Source organism: Polyodon spathula, chromosome 8, assembly GCF_017654505.1.
Source record: "Polyodon spathula isolate WHYD16114869_AA chromosome 8, ASM1765450v1, whole genome shotgun sequence".
In the NCBI taxonomy this organism is placed as follows: Eukaryota; Metazoa; Chordata; class Actinopteri; order Acipenseriformes; family Polyodontidae; genus Polyodon; species Polyodon spathula.
Window position 1 is genome coordinate 31,950,162 of NC_054541.1, and position 18,655 is coordinate 31,968,816.

An 18,655-nucleotide genomic window follows, 5' to 3' on the forward strand; every position below is an offset into this window, starting at 1 on the left:
CATTCTACATCTGTACGTACAGTGGATCAAAATACAATAAAAACCATATAGAACATTGAACATTAGTTGAAATTGGATAATTATAACAAGTTTTAGAAAATAGGGACTTTGGAGCACCTGACAAATACACACACCAATAGTTACACTGGTATTACATCAGGACCTAATAAAGCCCAGTGCATAGTGTAACCAGTAGCATTGATAATGGTGTATTTGTCAGGTGCTCCAAAGTCCCTATTTTCTAAAACTTGTTATAATTAAATCACAGTAAGTTTCAGTTGTCTCATTTCAGTTTGTAGTTTACAGTGGTCCACATTAAACAGATGTAAATAGTACATTTCTCAATTATTCTTGATCTTAATGAGCTCTGGTTTATAAGCCTTTTAACATTAACAATGAATTTAATGACAACACACACATACATTTAAGTGTTTTATTGATATTTTTATTCAATATAAGTTTTTTTACAAATAATGCAAAACTGCATGTATATGATTTACAACTGTATGACATTAGATCAAACAATTTGGGACAACAGAAGGAGAAATTTTACATTTAGTTCAAGCATTCTTATTTCAAATTGGCCATTTCCACTGTTTGGCCGGGGGTTCTTCATTTAAAGGTTCCCATGGCTTCCATTCAACCATCTTCCTGGATAATGAGAGCTCATTCTCAGCCTACAGATGTAAACAAATAATTATAAGCCAACACTCTTTAATAAATACAGTTGTATAGCAACATGTGTAACAATTTTGAGATCAACTAATTATACTGGTATTGAACTAAAAAGCTCATATTTGAGATTAAAGAAAGTTCTGCATTTAAACTAGTCTCTGCTATATCAGGGGTGGAACTAAGACTCATATTTTATAGCAGTTTCACCCATTCTAGGTTTTGATACAAGCTTGATTTGTCCCAGTGTATAGATAACAAATTCAGGTTTCTTTGTCAAACTGCAATACAATTGGAGTCTTATTATCATCCATTTGTAATGAATTTGTAAAATATGCTACATTCTATAGTATATAGCAATGAAACAAAAGGATACACATATTGTTTAATATTTTTATGTTCATCTAGTGTTTACAGTAAAACACATATTAGAATTGTCCAAAAACCCTATTCTCCTTTATGTAAACACTGGTGTGGAATAGTATACAAATATTTTGTGTATTCCAAAACAAAACAAAAAAAATATCAGAAATGTACTTGAATAATCATACAATTATACTTTAAGCAAAGTACTTTGATTGTTGAAGGAGGTACCTGGACAATAACTTCCTCAATCTGTCCACAGTTGATTTTTCTTTCCAGCTTCTCTATATCTGGTTCCTTAAACACAATAACACCGATATTTTGAGTTTTCAGTTAGCACAATTTAATAGCATACATTTCTGGGGCTCCTATGCACAAAGATCAGAAGCATTAAGAAGCCTTACCGATTTTACCAAGTCAAACCTGTCGTTGATGAGCTGTTCTGTGTACTTTCTGTAGGCTGCATCTTTTGGAATAGTCTGCAGAGATGCAAGGATTTTGGAATAAAGTATCCTCAGGCGCTTTAGGAGAAAAAGAGTGATGTTTATTCTCTTAACCACAATCAAACTGCTAGTTAGAATAACGAAAACTGAAAGGAAAACCATCTTGGGTATTTTGTTTGTTGTTCCTATTACTGAATATTGGATTTAGCCAGACTAATGGAAAATTGTTTAAGCGAGGCACAGCAAGCACTTGTAGGGTTGGGAATCAGACTCCAACTGAATAGCAGTTTCATCCACTTACTGGCGCTTAATAGTAATGTGTTGTGGCTAACAAAATTCACAACAACAGTGATTCACCTGGAATGGCTCAAAATGCGGTGCAATGGGAGTCTATTTGCACCCATGCACATACCCTGCTGTATGATATACCACCCAATGAAACTGCAAGAACAAAGTGGTATCATTGGTTGAGTAAATTTAATCTGTTATTAAGCACCATCTACAACTTATGATAATATATACGAACATGCAACTGAATGCGATATTAAGGGCACAGAAAAATACATTTCGCATAATTTACCTCATGAGGGTTTTGAGACACAGCAAGCCCCACTAAACCAGTGGTCTGGAAAAAAAAAAAGTCAGGCCCTGCAGTTACTTCCATCAATATTGAAAACAGCTGTTATTTAACAGTGTTGTACTCTATCAGACTCAACCACAATACACTGCTCCAATGCATATCCATTAGTTCAACATATTTTGGAGATTTTATAGCCTAGAATGACTAAAAACAATTAGTTAACCCCGAAGTTCAAAGTTTAGTTATACAGGATGTATATATGTTTAACCATCACTACCTAGCTAGTAATATGATTTCAAGCTATTTTTAAAATATTAATCTCTAACCTCTGACTGTAAATAAACACAAGTTTAATTCAGCAGGGTCATTTTTTGCAGTGATACTACCGTTATCATAAAACCAACGACCATCGCAATACGAATTGCAGTATGCCATAATTCAACCTATTTTGTGATGTACTTAATAATAATAAAAACATACACCATTTTTGCTACGTCGTTAATTTAATATATATCACTTCAGTGACCTCCATTCTTACCTTCTTCAACACACCAGCCATGATCCCTCGCAATGTATTCTGGGATGCCAGTAACAATAATGGATTACCGATTAACTTTGCGTCAGACTTGACAGTTCGAGTTCCGTTAACCGAGGAGTGCTGTTAATGTTACAGTATTGTAAACCTCCAAAAGCGCCTCAGTAATGTGTAGTAAATTGACCCTTAATTTCAAATTATATTGGAACCTTTTAATTACTTCTAAAACGAAGTCTCTCTCTCTCTCTTCCATCGTTTACAAACAGTAAACGATGGAAGAACGCAGCAAACAAGACACGACAATTTATTGCGTGAGCGACTAAATATTACACCTGAAAAATGGAATTCGAAACTACTTACATTTTAAACTGGACATGGATGATATTTTAACTTTATATAAATTGAAATTGAGGTTTTGCTCAGATTTTGAAACAAAACAGGGTGAGGTGGACATTTTTGAATGCAGGTACTACACTGTGTGTCACCTACAAGTGAGTTTTCATGTTAGAATGCAGACACTGTTGTTGATTTACTAGCTTTCATGTTGTGCGCTCTTAGACCTCGGCTGTGTTGCAACTGTGAATGAGGTCAAATCTAAATATAGTAGTGGATTCATTTACACCAAAACACATTGAGCAAGTCACAATTCTCTTAGTACAGCGTTGCATATGTTGTTAATGTAATTGATTACGTATTTGAAAGGTAAGAGATGAAACTTAATTGTATGTTTTATACATTTAAAATGTTTTAATTTCCTTTATATTTATTTTTAAAACTAAACATAGATAATAATGAATCCGATATATATATATATATATATATATAATATATATATATATATATATATATATAAAAATTACATTTTAAAGCATGCTGCTGTTTATGTTAAAATTATGTTTCAGTTGTGTCATTTTTAATATCCAGCCAATAAAGCACGATATACTTAAATACAATCTGCAAATCTCCTAGACTGCATGCCAGTTATTTCACTGAAATAACATGTACTCTACTGTCACCGGCACCACATAACAGGAAATTCCATTTTAATTAAAATTTTGAAATAACATCCGCTACCTCTATTGCTTAGAAACATCGGGGCTGTACATTTATCTTGTGTTAAAGTAAAATATTTTCTGTTTGAAGAGATATCTTTAAATCCTTTTTTCTCTTTTAATGGCTGATTATTTAAGCTATGGATACAGTTGGTGAAATGGATGAAGATCAATTTACAGAATATGCAATTCAGCTGAGCATTCAAGAGTCAATTCAAGCTAGCAAAAACCCATCTTCTGCATATAGAAACAGGTACAAAAAACACATGTTATAAAATGTTAATCTGCTATCTTGGGACTCATTTCTATAGTGTGATAAGTTGTATATTTGATTTGTTTCCTAGCCCCCCCACACACACATTTGTATGTTTTCATCAGTTTTCTAATCAGTATAATTGACTCACATGTGTTTCAACTCACTGCTAAAAAATGCTATTGGAATTGTAAACAGACTGGACATTTTACTGATATGTACTAGATAGCAATGTGTGTAGAATTGCAGGTATTTTATGTTGGTTTGTATGGTCATTGCATCACATTGCACCTCTGCAGATGTATAAAGTTATAGTCTATGCCTCTGGTTCCTTCCATGACTGAAAGCTATGGCAGTGAAAGTTATTTACAGGCACAGTAATGATGCATTTTGGAAGATAATACACAGTGGTGCCCATAGGGATTGACAGCCTGTATTTTCAGATACTCAGTCACCCTCATTTGGGTACAGCTTCTCAAAGTCTTTTTGCGCAGGTTCTGCCTCTCTTCCCATTTCTCATCAGCTTCAAGTGTTCTTTTGAACCAACCTGTTTAATTGAATCCATCCAATCTCTTAGTTGTAATCCAGAAGTTTTCCATCCCCATAGCGGTGCTCTGGTTGTTGCAGCACATTGATCAGTGAGTAAAGTTATAGATAACAAGCACACTAACTGCTTATTTAATGGCACTCTTTCAACAGTTTGGTATCACTTAGTGAGGAAAACCAAAGGATTGTATCAGCTATAGAGCAAGGTACGTATTTAATGTAATAATGCAAAATTAATAAATCATTTTTAAATAACGCAATTCAGGAATTGTGAATCTGCTAATCTGGTGTTCTTTAGGTGAAGTATTTGTCCTCCAGCAGCTGTCTAAATGCACGCTTGCCTTTGGAGAAGCAGATGAAAGGGGGTGGCTTCCTCTTCACAAGGCTGCAGTCCAGCCAATAGATCAAGTGCTGGAGATCGTTCTTGATGGTGAGTCAGCATTGGATTTAATACAACATAACAAACTGAATAATGTGTGACCACCAGGTTAAGAGATAGCAAAAATCCAGCAACTGAACATATCACATGCAATATTTTAATTGTAAGACTATCTCTAAAGTAACCAGCTATGCATTTTTGTCAGTTCAATTTTGGTGTAGAAAAGAAGAAAGTTTCAGTTTCTTGTTGCTGAATGCATCCTTTTGATGAATGTACTGTAGGTACCATTCAAATAATTGTAATACAGCAGCAGGGGGTAAACCTCCTAATTAAACAACCTGTGACAGCTTATTAGTGTTTAAAAATATCACAATTGCACACATTTAATTAATACCCATGAACTATACCACATCCATTGAAAATAATTAAAGTACAATTTACAGGTTTTTGCAACATACTCATACATAGTTGTGCAAAGTTACTGAGAATGATTCCCAAATGCTGGTTATGCTCTGTATTCGGCTATTTATGGATTTTGAAGAAATCAATTATCTATTTCTGTCCTCTTTGTAAGTAGGTTATGATGGGGTCAGGTTAAAAAATACAATAAGATTTGTGATTTCTATTATAGTTGCCTTGTTTCTATAGTTAAGATAGGTTTCTCTTGCTTCCATTTTTTTCTTATCCCTTATGTTTAGCAGCTTCCAGTCTGATTAATTTGGAACAGGCAACATTAGATGGAGAGACTGCTCTTACTCTTGCTGCTCAGATGGGATATGCCGGAAATGTAAAGGCACTCCTCGAGAAGGGGGCTTCACCTTACACCACGAACAGCAAGCAAGAATCTCCTCTTCTTCTCGGTAATGCTGGTTTCAAATTCTGTCAAAAAAAAAAACTTTGCTTTCCAACAACAGTTTTTAAGAATAAATGAAAATATTATTTTGAGAATGCCCTTTTATTTAGAACAAACATCTCACACAGTAAAAGTATAACCACAACTAAACATTGAGAGTTTATACCGGCACCTCCGGCACCCCGGCTACAGAGCTATTCATCGGGAGCTGTTGTTGAAGAGGCCAACAACAGACTTTATTTAATTATTAAAAAAATACCTGTACAAGGACAAGTGCCCTGACAGTTACCATCTAGTTCAGAGCAATTTACAGAGGAAGAGCATTATTTCACAAATAATTCTATAGAGTATAACTTTATAAAGTCAGTTTCAGTTTTGCAGTACTCAGACGTACATTCTCCGCGTATATATATATATATATATATATATATATAATATATATATGATATGTAATTATATATGATATATATATAAATAATGGTTGTGGATGTTACCACCATGATCGTGTAGCTACTTGCTTTGATATTTGAATTTTGATATTAGAATTATCTCAGGGTGGTACTATCTTTAAAATTGATACTTTTGCATTCATTATTTTGAATATGAATACATTTAGATTTTATTTTGATTGATCAGCTTGGTTTGTCTTTCAAAGCTGTAAGGCATGGATCCTATGACATGGTGTTGAACCTTATCAAAAACGAGGCCCCAGTGAATCAGTTTTGTATTAAACGATGGACAGCAATGCATGAGGCAGCCAAGCTGGGTCTGAGCAACATTGTGAGGCTCTTAATAAGAAGCGGTGGGAATGTTAATGAAAAAGATGCTTATGGAGTAACACCATTAGCAACAGCAGCTGAATATGGCCGGACAGACGTGCTGGAGCTTCTAATTCTTAAAGGTATAGTAAACAACGAGTTCAGAACATATTCAGTGCCTATTCCCCTAAAAGTAATTATATTTAAGAATATTGTAGTATTTTTTTTCTCCACCAGGGGGAAATATTCATGCCACAGCTGATGATGGAGCAACTGTGTTGTTTGATGCCGCTGGAGGGGGGAATCCTGATTGTGTCAGTGTGCTCTTAGAATATGGTGCAAGTGCCAATATGCCCAACATGTCTGGTCACCTACCAATTCATAGAGCAGCATATCTAGGTCATTACCTGTGAGTATGCATGAAAAACTGTGATGAGGATATGAATAATCATGGTTAGTTGTCCAAGAGAAACATAACCAGAATTGTATCATAAACAGTGCCTCATTTGTGACTAGAAGGTTATTGTTTTCATTTGGCCTGGCAACATAAGATGGTCGAACTAACATTGTTTTATAGGAGGTGTTTAAAAGTGTGTCTACAACTCCTGCACTTATTAGTTTAATTAACCTTGTTTTATTCTTTGTGCAGGGTACTGAAAACTCTGATTCCGATAACTTCTAAAAGTGCCATTAAAAAAAGTGGCATAAGCCCTATGCATTCAGCAGCAGATGGAGGCAGTGTACAGTGCCTTCGTCTACTCATAGAAAATGGCTTTGATGTGAACGTGCTGCTCGCCCAATACGTAGCTGAGATCTATGAAGATGATCGGAAAACCCCATTGTATTTTGCCGTGTCTAATGCAGATGTTACATGCACTGAGTTGCTGCTTAAATATGGTGCTGACCCAAACAACGATCCCTTAAACTGCTTCCTTGTGGCAGTCCGCGCAAGGAGCTATGAAATTGTGAAACTGCTCCTGGCTCATGGTGCTGATGTCAATTGTTGGTTTATGGTAGTGAATGACACACACTTCCCTACTGCCATCCAGTACTGTTTGAAAGATGAGATGATGATGCGACTTTTGCTGAATAATGGCTATGATGCCAAGTTGTGCTTTGACTGTATGCACGGTGACAGCTCAGGAGCTTCCTTTGCATGGAGACATCTGGAGACAGGGTGGACCACCTGTGTGAACAAGGATACGCCAGTAAGTACAGAACTTTATATTAGTACCATTAAGTACTGGCAGTAAACCTACAGTATAGATAGAGGTCGGCACGGGTACTTGAAAACTCGGAGATGCTCCCATTTTAAAAGTGCCAGAACGAGATCTCTCTTTCCTACCGAGATATTAATGTTTAACTTTAAACATCTCAAAAGGCACAGCACACTAGAGGCTCTTGCCAACATGTACTGAAGTACGCACAATGCTATTCCTTCACCTGGGAAATATTTACAGTTCATTAGGATGATTTAAAAAGATCTTGATTTTTTTAAAATTATTTAAAAAAAGAACTTTGTGAAAATGTCTTCTGAAGATTTCCAAGGACATTAATGTTTTTACAGTACTAGCAAAGCTTAAGAGCTTTGGGTAACTTATTGTGTTCTAGACCCTGTTACATTTACAGCCCTTGCAATGGCTTGTTCCCCGTTACATTTACAGCCCTTGCAATGGCTTGTTCCCCGTTACATTTACAGCCCTTGCAACGGCTTGTTCCCCGTTACATTTACAGCCCTTGCAATGGCTTGTTCCTAGGTGTCTTTCTTCCTGTTACTGTTGCTATTGTTATTTGTTATCAGCACAACGATATTCCTTTCCTGTCAACAGAATCTGCTTCACTCCAAAAAGTTGATCCCAATGTCATCATGTGCCCAGCAGACTATTTTTTTTTCAAATTAAATTTGAATCAAATTTAGTACCAGTTTTGAGTAACAAAGGTGTGCTTCATTTACTGTACCCTATAGTTGTTGTTAGGACAGGGAAAGGATCATTCTTAACCCAAACCCTTGTCTACCCCTTAACTTGTTGGAGGTGCTAAGGACAGAACTGACCTGCCCCCATAGTGACTGAGTTGGAATGCCCAAATTAGCTGTGCTGATTTCTAATCCCTTGTACACAACCTACAGTATAGACATTTGTAATTGAGGAATACATTGTGTGTGAGTTTTTTTTTTTAGTCAACATTTTCCAGTCATCACAAGAATAACTTTATTTGTTTATGTATACCCTTTCTAAAAGTAAAAAAGAAGTAAGTTTTAAGTGAGTTCTCATGACAGTTGTACAGTAGTGTAATGTATCTGTGTATGAAACTCATGAAATGATTCACTTGACATGATAATTTTTATAAGTCATACCGTATCTCTGTTCGTCCTTTGTTTTTAGTTCTGTGACTTTATCACTGTGAGCTGGTTGGCTGACGTGGCTGGAAAAGTAGTCCGGATTCTTCTGGATTATGTGGACTTTGTTCCAATATGTTCTAAATTGAAGCCTTGCCTGGAGAACCAAAAACAATGGCTAGAGATCTGTGAGATACTCGGTAGGTTATTCTAACACCAGTATAGTCTATTTACCACACCATTTATTTATTTTTCTCTAGTAAGAAAAACATTGAAGCTTTTCAGGTCAGTCCCAGGGCATGCAGTACTCTATTGCACACTCTATTGCACATTTGCACTTTCACACAATCACATAATGAAATGACTACATTAAAACAATATATTCTGTAAGTTGATCAAATTTGTTCTTACCTTTATAAAAGTTTACTGTGGTAAAAGCATACAAAAGTATAATAAAGAATAGTGAAAGCCTGGTAAATCATGGGTAGGTGTTGTAAAGCCCAAAGAGATATAATATAGTAAAGGAATATTAAAAAAAAAATGTTTAAGCCCTGTAAAATATTGGAGACAATAGTTTTCCACTACACACTATACAACTAATAACTGTGTACAATACTATTGGACCCAAATCCCCTTGTGCAGTTATGTTTCTTTACAATTTGATTAAGAACCCTAGATGTTTCAAAGTAAGCAATTACACCTTAATGGTGTTATAACCAAGCCTTTAAAATAATGTTACCTCTGTTTTCATGATGATATTCGTGTTTCTATAGACTTTATTTTCACTTTGAGAAAGTGAAAAATGCAGTAAATATATGTACCATATTAAAGGTGCCTCAATTTGCATCTCTATTTAACTGTGACTCAGGAAGAGAATGTAGAGAGAAGACCTAGTACTAGTTACAGCTTTCCAGAGGATAATGGTAGTGTTGGTACCAAACTTCTACTTTGATTGCCTTAATTTTACCTCGTTTTTTACTTACCTAAATGTTCAAATCCACTGTGATGACAAAGCTAATTGTGTTGTTTTTCTTTTTGGATACGAAGAAAACCCACGTCCACTGAAGCACCTGTGCAGGCTGGTAATACGCAGACAAATGAAGCTGTATCGCCTGCAGAACCAGGACTTCATGGACTTGCTGCCCCTTCCACTCATTCTTAAACATTATATCTTGTACAGGGAGTATGATTTATATGGAAGAGGCATTAGCATGAAATGAGTATTGACCCTTTTTTATGACCTTCCATACACATTAATTTTGAACATTGCTCAATAATAATTTCAAAAATAATAAAACCATGTTTTAAGCTTGCACACATGTTAAGGTTTATATATAGTGTTTACAGTATTACAAAAAAAAATACTGATGAAATATAACAGAAAGTTATAGAAGTCAAGTTATAGATGTGCTGCAGATACACAGTGTGTGCATATACTATATTGCATTGCTTTTTTAAAAATTGTATTGGCCTGCATTTTCCACAAGTTTAATTTTATCTGCAAAGGTGTGCATTCACAGGCCAGCACTATCCACAGACGATATGCCATCAATTGTTGGTAATAAGTATTATGTATTTCTTGTACAGAAGTAGAGACAGTTATATAACACCACAGTTTTCATACTGAATTACGTTACAGTGTATAAAGAATCAATATAATTTCAAAATATATTTTGTTTTAAATGTATTTAGACTTAAAATAACTTGTGCAGTATATTGTTTGGTAATTGGCAGCCCAGCTTCTCTGCGTCTCAAATTTTGACTCGAGTATCACAGAGTTCTCTCACTGGCTTGGTTTGCCACTTGCTGTGGGTGAGTTGCAGCTTTCAAGGACAACATTATTTAGTAAATATAGAACAATATTAAATTCAGTTTGGATCTTTGTCTTTATCAGAATAGAATAAAATGAAGACACCTGAACTGCACTTGTTTCTTTCTTCATAAAATGGGCACTTTCTAAACACAAAGAAATTGACAGCAGCTGAGATTTATTAACAATGTTTTTAATAACCTAATTAGTAACAAAACAAAGCAACACCTGCACGTCAATCTAAAGGTTTTCCTACTTGGCATTCCTGGGTACCCTGTTCCAGGGTAAAAGTCTATACTGGAGACACATTTGTTTTGTGCTTTGTTTTTGTAGCAGGTGTTATCCATGAGTTAGGGTTAGGGGGTTTGTAGCAGGTCATATCCATGAGTTTTAGCAGTTGTTAAGCTTTAAAAGCTTTCTATACTTTAAGCAAATGTTAGTGACCAGAAACATTTGTCAACAAGTTACTAGTATCTGAAATTGTTTTGATAAAAGTGCTGTAACTCATACTAATTCTAAATGTTTGCCAATAATGTTAGTTGTTTCATTCTAATTCTACTAATTTCTTTGTAGTACTTTCAAATAACCAGCTGTTGACTAAGAATAAGCAGAACAATGCTGATGGAACTAAGGCTAGTAATATGAATGGGTTATTTGCAATACAATAAGTCACATTGTTTTTTTTCTAACTAATTCCAAGTGTAAAATTACAAATGTTATGTTACACCGCAAAGATCTTAAGAGATGTTCAGGGGGAGTGAAACTTTATACACTTTCCTGGTTTATGAACAATGTGCCCATGCTTACTACAACATTGTAGCCTGTGCTTTAATTGGTCATGAGCAATGTGTCAATGATCTCCTGTCAAGCAAAACCACTTCACTTGGTAAATGCATGTGGTTGATGCCTGGTTCCTAAAAAAGTAAGTGCATCATGACCAGACGCATTGTTTTAAGCCTCTTATGATTCCCCTTCATAAGCACCCTCAGCTCCCTAAGAAATGAGTTGGACATAAAGAAGAGAGAAGGACACAGGCGTCTAATATTTATTAACAGTTAGATGAACTGTTGGCTTCATTGACATCCGAAGAATTGAAGGAGCTGGAAAGGGAACTTGAGGATATTGATCCGGACGGCAATGTTCCCATTGGACTAAGACAGAAAGACCAGACTGAGAAAACTCCAACTGGAACCTTCAGCAGAGAAGGTTTGTTAAAATATTGGGAAAGCAAGACCAAAAAACTTTTAGAAAATGAAAGAACAGTGCCAGGAAAAAGCCAGGTAGGTCACATAAACCTGTGGAAAGTTTGTTTTCTTAGTTCTGATATTATTTTGGAATTTTACACTTACAAAGCAAACATATATCAGGGTTAACGAATAATTAAAAATTTAAATCATTTTAATATAATGAATAACTGTCAAAAGTACAAACAGTTAGTAATCTAAGTCATTTCATGATTTTATGTTTTTATAGTCAATAGAAAAAGTCAATATGCTTCGACTTATTGATGGCAGAAGATTTTGTAATACAGTACAACTGCATCAGTGCACAGTCTCTTCTAAAGAAACAAGATGGGCAAGGCTTTTTCTCACCAAATTAGAGGGGCTCAAGAAAACTCTGCTGATTGTATAATGCATGTTACAGGTCTGTGGAATCAACCAGGATTGCATTAACCACTTTCAAAGGGGTAACACTGGGATAACCACGGACAGGTGGTGGACCAGGGTGATTCCCCAGTGCTGTAAATTGTTTTTGTAAACTGAAAGCGAATTCCAGGAATGGCTTATCCCAGTAGGTTAAAGGCGGATCTAATTAACCACCTTGCAAATAGATATTTAGCTAGAAAGCAATAAATTTCATTCTTTTAATGATCGTAAAAAAAGATAAAGTAATGGATCTAATTCTGTAATTGTTTCTCTCGGCAGAAACATGCTGTTTATGTATTGTGTGCATCTCTGTTTCTATATAAACTCTGCTATGGAAACACCATTGTTCACTGATGCATAAATAAATGGCTGTATGTGACATTAGGTCTGGGTGGAAGTCTATCTATTGAACTTCTTCTTTAACAACATGTCAAATGAAAGTCAAAGGTTTTTAAACAACATTTTAAATGAAAGTCAATTAAAAAAAAATAAACAGTTTGAAACAAACTTTTTTTTTTAAATAATTCATGAGTTAAGACTTTGTGAATAGGAAGCTAAGATTTTTTTAGTAAGCTACTGACAAATATCAATATTCTAATTCAATAACAGGAGGAAGAAGAAGAGGAAGTCCTTGCTGATAGTGAAGATGAATGTGTAACAGAAAATAAGTGATGCTTCAGAGGAAGAAGCCTATACAGAAGATGAGGAAGAAGAAGACAAAGTTACTGAAGAGGATGATGAAGAGAGTCATGTTACTGAAAACAAAGATGATGAACACAAACAAGGGGATGTCATTGACAGAATGTTGCACAGCACATCAAAAAGCAGCCATGATCAAAACAGACAAAACCAATGTAATGGAAAACTTGGTGGCGGTAAAAACTGTACACAAGAAACAAACGAAGATCCTAGTCTTAAAGTAACTGCCAGCAGGCCGAGTGGTAATCTGACTGTACTTGATGACACCCTTGAAAAGATAATAAACAACGATCTCAATACACATGAAATAAATCTTAATAACATTGAAAACATAACCAAGGAGATGCTCATTCGTTTTGCCGAGGCCCTCAAGACTAACACCATTGTTAAGCTTTTTAGCTTGGCCAACACTCATGCTGATGACTGTGTTGCATTTGCAATTGCAAAAATGCTTACAGAGAACAAAAGCATTGCCAGTCTTAATATTGAATCCAATTTTGTTACAGGGAAGGGCATCCTCGCCATAATGAGGGTTCTCCGGGATAATACTGCATTGAAAGAGCTACGGTTCCACAACCAAAGACACATTTGTGGAGGCCAGACTGAAATGGAAATAGCTAAGCTTTTAAAAGATAACACCACCCTATTGAAACTGGGATATCATTTTGACCTTCCAGGACCAAGAATGAGCATGACAAGCATTTTGACACTGAATCAAGACAGAGGCAGAAACGCCTCCAGGAGCAGAAGCAGCAAGAAGTGGAAAGGAGAGAAGGATCTGAGGGACCAGTCAATCCAAGAACCAGTGTGTTGAAGAAGATGCCAACCCGGAAAATAGCAGAGGTTATTAAACTTCAGGAGCAGTTCAAGGCAAAACAACAGACTGGCCAGCAGAAATCTAAAGTCAGGAAGAGCAAAAAAACAGAGTGGAAAAACAATATCCTGAAGGAATTGAAGTATGCTCTAAAACCAATTTCTGAGAAGAAAGCAGATGACAGATCCAGACCATCCACACCCCAGATATCTCTTCATGATAATCTGATGGCAGCAATCTGTAACAGTAGTATGAAACAGCTGAAACAGGTAAATATTTTCACCTATAATGCTGATCCAGAACTCAAACATTGGCCAAGTAGTGTTAATGGACACCATTCTGCTAGAGGTGTTCTGTTGAAATGTTGAATTGAGGGTCAACAAAGAGTTCAAAGGCTTACTCATTTTAATAAAAGGTTATCAACAAATAACACTGCAAATCTAATGCTCTGGGCTTCTTTAACAAAACATGATTAGAATATTGAAGAATGGCATTTTTTTTTTTTTTTTTTTTTTCTGTACAGCTATATTGTTTTATGTGCTTTATCAGCCCATGTTGACATTGCCCCCTTCCTAGGGAATGCTTTCCACTTAGTACTGTGATATTTAGTAGTTTGTTTTGACCTCTGTTGAAATTAGAACACAGATGCAATACTCAGTGTACTTGTGTCACTTGAATGATGACTCATTTCTTTACAGGTTGAAGTTCCAGAATGTCTTCGGTAACTGTGGAAGAGAACCAAACGAAAACAGATGATGTCTGATTTGTACGTTGCATTTTTTTTTTTTTTTTTTTTTTTTTTTTACGCAGGATCAGTGTAGCATATTTATGTTCTTTGATTAAAATTCACATTCAACTCAGATTAAAAGGTAACAAAATGGTTATACATAGTTTACTAAATATGCAATGTAATATAATACCAAGCCATTTGTAGCTTCTGTGTTGATGCTTGCTTGATAAATGATTATTTTTTTTTTTTAATTGATTTGACTTATCTGTAAATAAAACTTTTTCTGTAGTAAATATATTCAAGGCAAAATATGTAGATTAAACTGGAATTAAACAGATTTCCTTTGTCATGTACAATATGCCCCTTCCTAGGTTTACTTCTCCCATATTGTTACTGGAATGCACAGTATTCCTTTCTTGAAATTATTCAGCAACAGCACACCTAGCTATCAGCTCTACATTTTCAAGAATGCAATTAACACTTTAACATATATATCTACACACACACACACACACACACACATATATATATATATATATATATATATATATATATATATATATATATATATATATAAAAATGATTTCCATTACATGAGAGTAGATGTTGAACTTCATGCTGATTTCAGCTCGGCTCTCGCCAAGATAAACACCAACTAAGACGTAGTTTTGCATTAAACTAAGGTGATCCATCTGCATCTCCATCCATTTGCGTTGTTTTCCATCTGATGATGTAGATATCCTTCTGTCTGGTGTTGATTGCTAAAGTGTAATGCTGGCTCCAGGGATCAGCTCATTTTGTCTCCCCAGCCCATCAGCACACACAACGGCTGCAATGCTGGCTCCGGGGATCAACCCAGTGAGTTCTCTCCAGCGCTTCAGCATGACAACCGTCTGAATTGAGCAAAGTAGGGTAAATCTCTGGGGTCTTCAAGTGGGCACCTTCCATCCTTGGCGTTTCGTTGACTAGCCCATGACACCTCAAGAGGGCTCAACAGTGATTCTGGTGTCCCAGCATCCCCCCACCTCGGCTCAGCCCAGCTTACTTACCTGTACATCAGCGTTGCTTTCTTTCTATTGTGCTTAAGATCCAGAATCTTTCCATCTCAACCACAGCCAGTTGCTGCTCCTTTCTACTGCTTCAGATAAGTTCTTCACTGTGCGACGCAACTCTTGGCCACTAAACCTGACGTCTCTGAGAAACCGAGTTGTAGAGTGTGCCACAAATCCTCGACAACCCACCTCCACTGGGTAAACTCGGACTCTCCATCCTCACTGTTACGCTGCAGCAGCTAGTTGAACATACAGAAGTTTCTTCCTCTCATACACCTCATCCACAGCATCTTCCCATGGCACTGTTAACTCTACCAGATGAATAAGGTGTGCTGATCCAGACCACAAGACAATGCCTGGTCAACGGTTAGCGGTGGCAATCTCAGGTGGAAAAATAAGCAGTTGACCAACATCTGTCAGCATCTTCCAGTTTAGCAGCTTCCAGTTGTCCTTAGTGAGGCTTGGTTTTAACACCTTTTCTTGATGGTTGCTCTCCTGGACGGAGGAAAATTGTCTTTTGTGTGTAATGCTTTGATGGAACTGGTGGCAACTTATTGGTCAGGTTATATATTTTTAAAATAACACTATGTAACACAATTTTTGTTCCTGGGTAGTAAGTGTTATTTCCTAATTGCTTATGCCTCAAAAGTATAGAAAATGGCTATTATTCCCCACAAACTTTGCTTTTGTGACCAGGACAGTGATATTTCAAAATATCACTATTTCCAATGGGAAAACGGGCAAATGTGTGTCTTTTCGTTCACATAAAGTATACTGTATTTACAGTATAATCGTAAATCTCAAAAAACTACTCACTTCTAAATCTTTTGTAGTCATTTTTGTATTACTTTAGTATAAATGCATGTTAATTTGGATTCATATGTTGTTTTTTTCTGACTATGCACACTGTGTTCTAGCCTGTCATTAATAAATACAGCCTGTTGTTTTTCATTGAATTTAGCACCGATACGCTTTTTCCCCCCTCGGAGTGGAGATCTGTTATATGGCGTGTACCTATGCATTTATGGAGACTGACGCACACGTTAGGTACTGCCTGGTGGACATTGTTTTTAGGGCTTAGTGAAAACTTTTTCAGAACAACTGAACCATTATATTTCCAAATTTCATGAGCACATTAGCGTGTAACAAATCTCCCTTTTAATTTCTAGGAAAAGAAAAACTTTAATAGACATATAAGCGGACTCCAATATATCATGTCAAACATTTTACAAACCAGATGAAACCACAACAGTCAGAAAGATTATGTGCTATAAATAAAACCTGTTCTAAATTTGGCTTCCTTGGCTCTTATTTACATCATTAATCACTGGTGACTGGGCAGAAAATAATACTTAAATGAGATGTTTAATCAAGATCCAATAGCACTTAGGCAGAGACGGGCTGGCCCAATTCCCCCCTCCGAATTTCACTTCAAATTTGAATTTATATCTAGAGAACACTTGTCAAATCGAACAAAACTGATTAAAAGATTCTTCACCATGTTATTGTGGGTATCAAGAATCTGGGGATGCTGTACATGGAGAAACATGTCTCTGATGGATGAAGGTCATATTTATCTACTACGTGATGACATTGTACCTAAAAATCTTTTTTGGTGGAGCATGGGATGGAACTAACAAATGTTAGCTTACTGGTTTTACTTACCTTTTAATTTACACTGATCATACACACAAAAATGGTACACTATGTTCTGTAAAGCACAAAGGAGACAACAAATTTCCGTAAATATTCACATTTATTTAAGTGTACAATTTAGTATTAGTCCATTCCTTTTCCAACCTATTTGGAAGGTTTGATATTATGGTATCCTAATGCATCACAAACCCAAGAAAAATAAAGATTGTAAAATTCATCAATGTACAACAATACTGTTTAAAACTGCACTCATTACAACATAATGGTTCAATACACAGTTCTGCAGATCTAACTCAAACAAGTGTAAAACGATTAACACTGTTTTTACTGCATCTTTTAAAAATGAACCATTATGCAGTAGTAAATTTGTATGTTTTTAAACAACAAAAAGATAGGATTAATTTTAAAAATGAATATTGACCTGCTTCTCACATAATTTTATTCTGATGACTGGTACAGTACAAAAAAAAAACATAAAAAAAACAAACATAATCAGATATACAGGGTGATTGTTGGAAACAAAAACGACCTCACTCCAACAGAAAAGTATTTGCCACGGTATAAGAGACAAACCGGTACTATAGACGTTTATAGGATGCTGTGCATTCCTGTACTGAATTAAACAGACCATTAAAGCATATTGCTGAACACAGCATTGTGTGTAACTGTATTCCTGTATTGAACTATTTTAAAGTCGTGCAAAAATATAACAGCATCAGCATTCATGTAGCGCTGCATTGCAAATGAAGGGGCAAAATATTCTAAGAGCTGCATTTTTTTATTTATTTTTATGTAGTGCTATACTAGATTTTAATAAGAAAATGATTTAAGGGTACAGAAAAGTAGGGTATGAAAATAGTGTCATTATCTTGCGTTAACTAACAATTACAACATTATTTTTTTATTATTCATCTGTGCAATCTCATTTAATCATATATCGTATGTAAAGTTACTCCCTATTAACGTGAAATTTTACAGTTTTTCTGAAAGCCTTTGAACTGCCTTACTTCACTGATCAAAAACAAAAAAAAAATTAAATCTGCAAGTCAAGTCTATTTGTCCTGATTTAAAATTGCACACGTTAATAGGGAGTAACTTTACATATGACAAACTTTTACAGGCTAAATGAGATATTGCATAGAGGAATAAAAAAGTGATATACAGCAAACTGACAGAACATTTACATTACCATGTTAACAGGGTTTAGAAAGACAGGAACAATTGAGTGTCTTCATTTTGTTTAGCTAGGAAATAAACTAGTCATCCCATTCATCATCATCTTCAAAATCCTCTTCATCATCTTCGTCTTCATCTTCATCTAAAAAATCAAAACATAAACACTTTGACTATTTGCCCAACTTGAGGGATGAATCCAATACTTTAGTTTAAATTATGGATGACTTAGAAATTAGCACTATCCTCTGTAGGTCACAAGGCTACAAATCCAAACCAGTGTAATGACAGACATATGCTCAA

The 18,655-nt window shown here is 35.5% G+C and overlaps 4 protein-coding genes across 6 annotated transcripts in view; 2 read left to right on the forward strand and 2 right to left on the reverse strand.

The window, feature by feature from the left end:
* Positions 1–429: 429 nt before the first annotated feature.
* LOC121319781 (NADH dehydrogenase [ubiquinone] 1 alpha subcomplex subunit 5-like) lies at positions 430–2,694 on the reverse strand. Its single transcript, XM_041257603.1, has 5 exons — positions 2,597–2,694; positions 2,059–2,103; positions 1,440–1,556; positions 1,267–1,332; positions 430–677 (listed from the first exon to the last, which is right to left on the reverse strand). The coding sequence occupies exons 1-5, from the start codon at positions 2,615–2,617 to the stop codon at positions 576–578; spliced, it is 351 nt and encodes a 116-aa protein (XP_041113537.1). The 5' UTR covers positions 2,618–2,694; the 3' UTR covers positions 430–575.
* Positions 2,687–10,446, forward strand: asb15a (ankyrin repeat and SOCS box containing 15a). Of its 3 annotated transcripts, none has more exons than XM_041257601.1 (10): positions 2,687–3,084; positions 3,784–3,898; positions 4,598–4,650; positions 4,743–4,874; positions 5,525–5,683; positions 6,332–6,577; positions 6,672–6,843; positions 7,084–7,642; positions 8,819–8,972; positions 9,820–10,446. In XM_041257601.1, exons 1-10 carry the CDS (start codon positions 3,054–3,056, stop codon positions 9,990–9,992), a joined length of 1,794 nt encoding a protein of 597 aa, XP_041113535.1. In that variant the 5' UTR covers positions 2,687–3,053; the 3' UTR covers positions 9,993–10,446. The 3 variants fall into 3 exon arrangements, with proteins under 3 accessions (XP_041113535.1, XP_041113534.1, XP_041113536.1); XM_041257600.1 differs by having other exon boundaries at positions 2,688–3,084; positions 5,522–5,683; XM_041257602.1 differs by lacking the exon at positions 2,687–3,084 and adding an exon at positions 3,189–3,295 and having other exon boundaries at positions 5,522–5,683.
* A 974-nt stretch (positions 10,447–11,420) lies between these two features.
* lmod2a (leiomodin 2 (cardiac) a) lies at positions 11,421–14,981 on the forward strand. Its single transcript, XM_041256304.1, is given in 5 exon segments — positions 11,421–11,468; positions 11,638–11,862; positions 12,890–13,646; positions 13,649–14,010; positions 14,440–14,981. Coding segments are annotated over 5 exon segments (1,419 nt in total). The 3' UTR covers positions 14,467–14,981.
* A 2,285-nt stretch (positions 14,982–17,266) lies between these two features.
* wasla (WASP like actin nucleation promoting factor a) overlaps positions 17,267–18,655 on the reverse strand; it is a 32,602-nt gene continuing 31,213 nt past the window's right edge. The window contains 1 exon segment of the mRNA XM_041257604.1: positions 17,267–18,497. Within this exon segment, the coding sequence (XP_041113538.1) occupies positions 18,436–18,497 (62 nt within the window). The 3' untranslated portion in view covers positions 17,267–18,435.

Excerpts from the sequence above, each read along its gene's own strand:
- asb15a (XM_041257600.1), top strand. The coding sequence starts at position 3,054 with ATGCAGGTACTACACTGTGTGTCACCTACAA. Across the intron at positions 4,651-4,742 it reads TGTATCAGCTATAGAGCAAG|GTGAAGTATTTGTCCTCCAG; the intron begins GTACGTATTTAA and ends GGTGTTCTTTAG. Across the intron at positions 4,875-5,521 it reads GCTGGAGATCGTTCTTGATG|CAGCTTCCAGTCTGATTAAT; the intron begins GTGAGTCAGCAT and ends CCTTATGTTTAG.
- LOC121319781 (XM_041257603.1), bottom strand. The coding sequence starts at position 2,617 with ATGGCTGGTGTGTTGAAGAAG. Across the intron at positions 1,557-2,058 it reads TGTCTCAAAACCCTCATGAG|CGCCTGAGGATACTTTATTC; the intron begins GTAAATTATGCG and ends TTTCTCCTAAAG. Across the intron at positions 1,333-1,439 it reads GGTTTGACTTGGTAAAATCG|GAACCAGATATAGAGAAGCT; the intron begins GTAAGGCTTCTT and ends ATTGTGTTTAAG.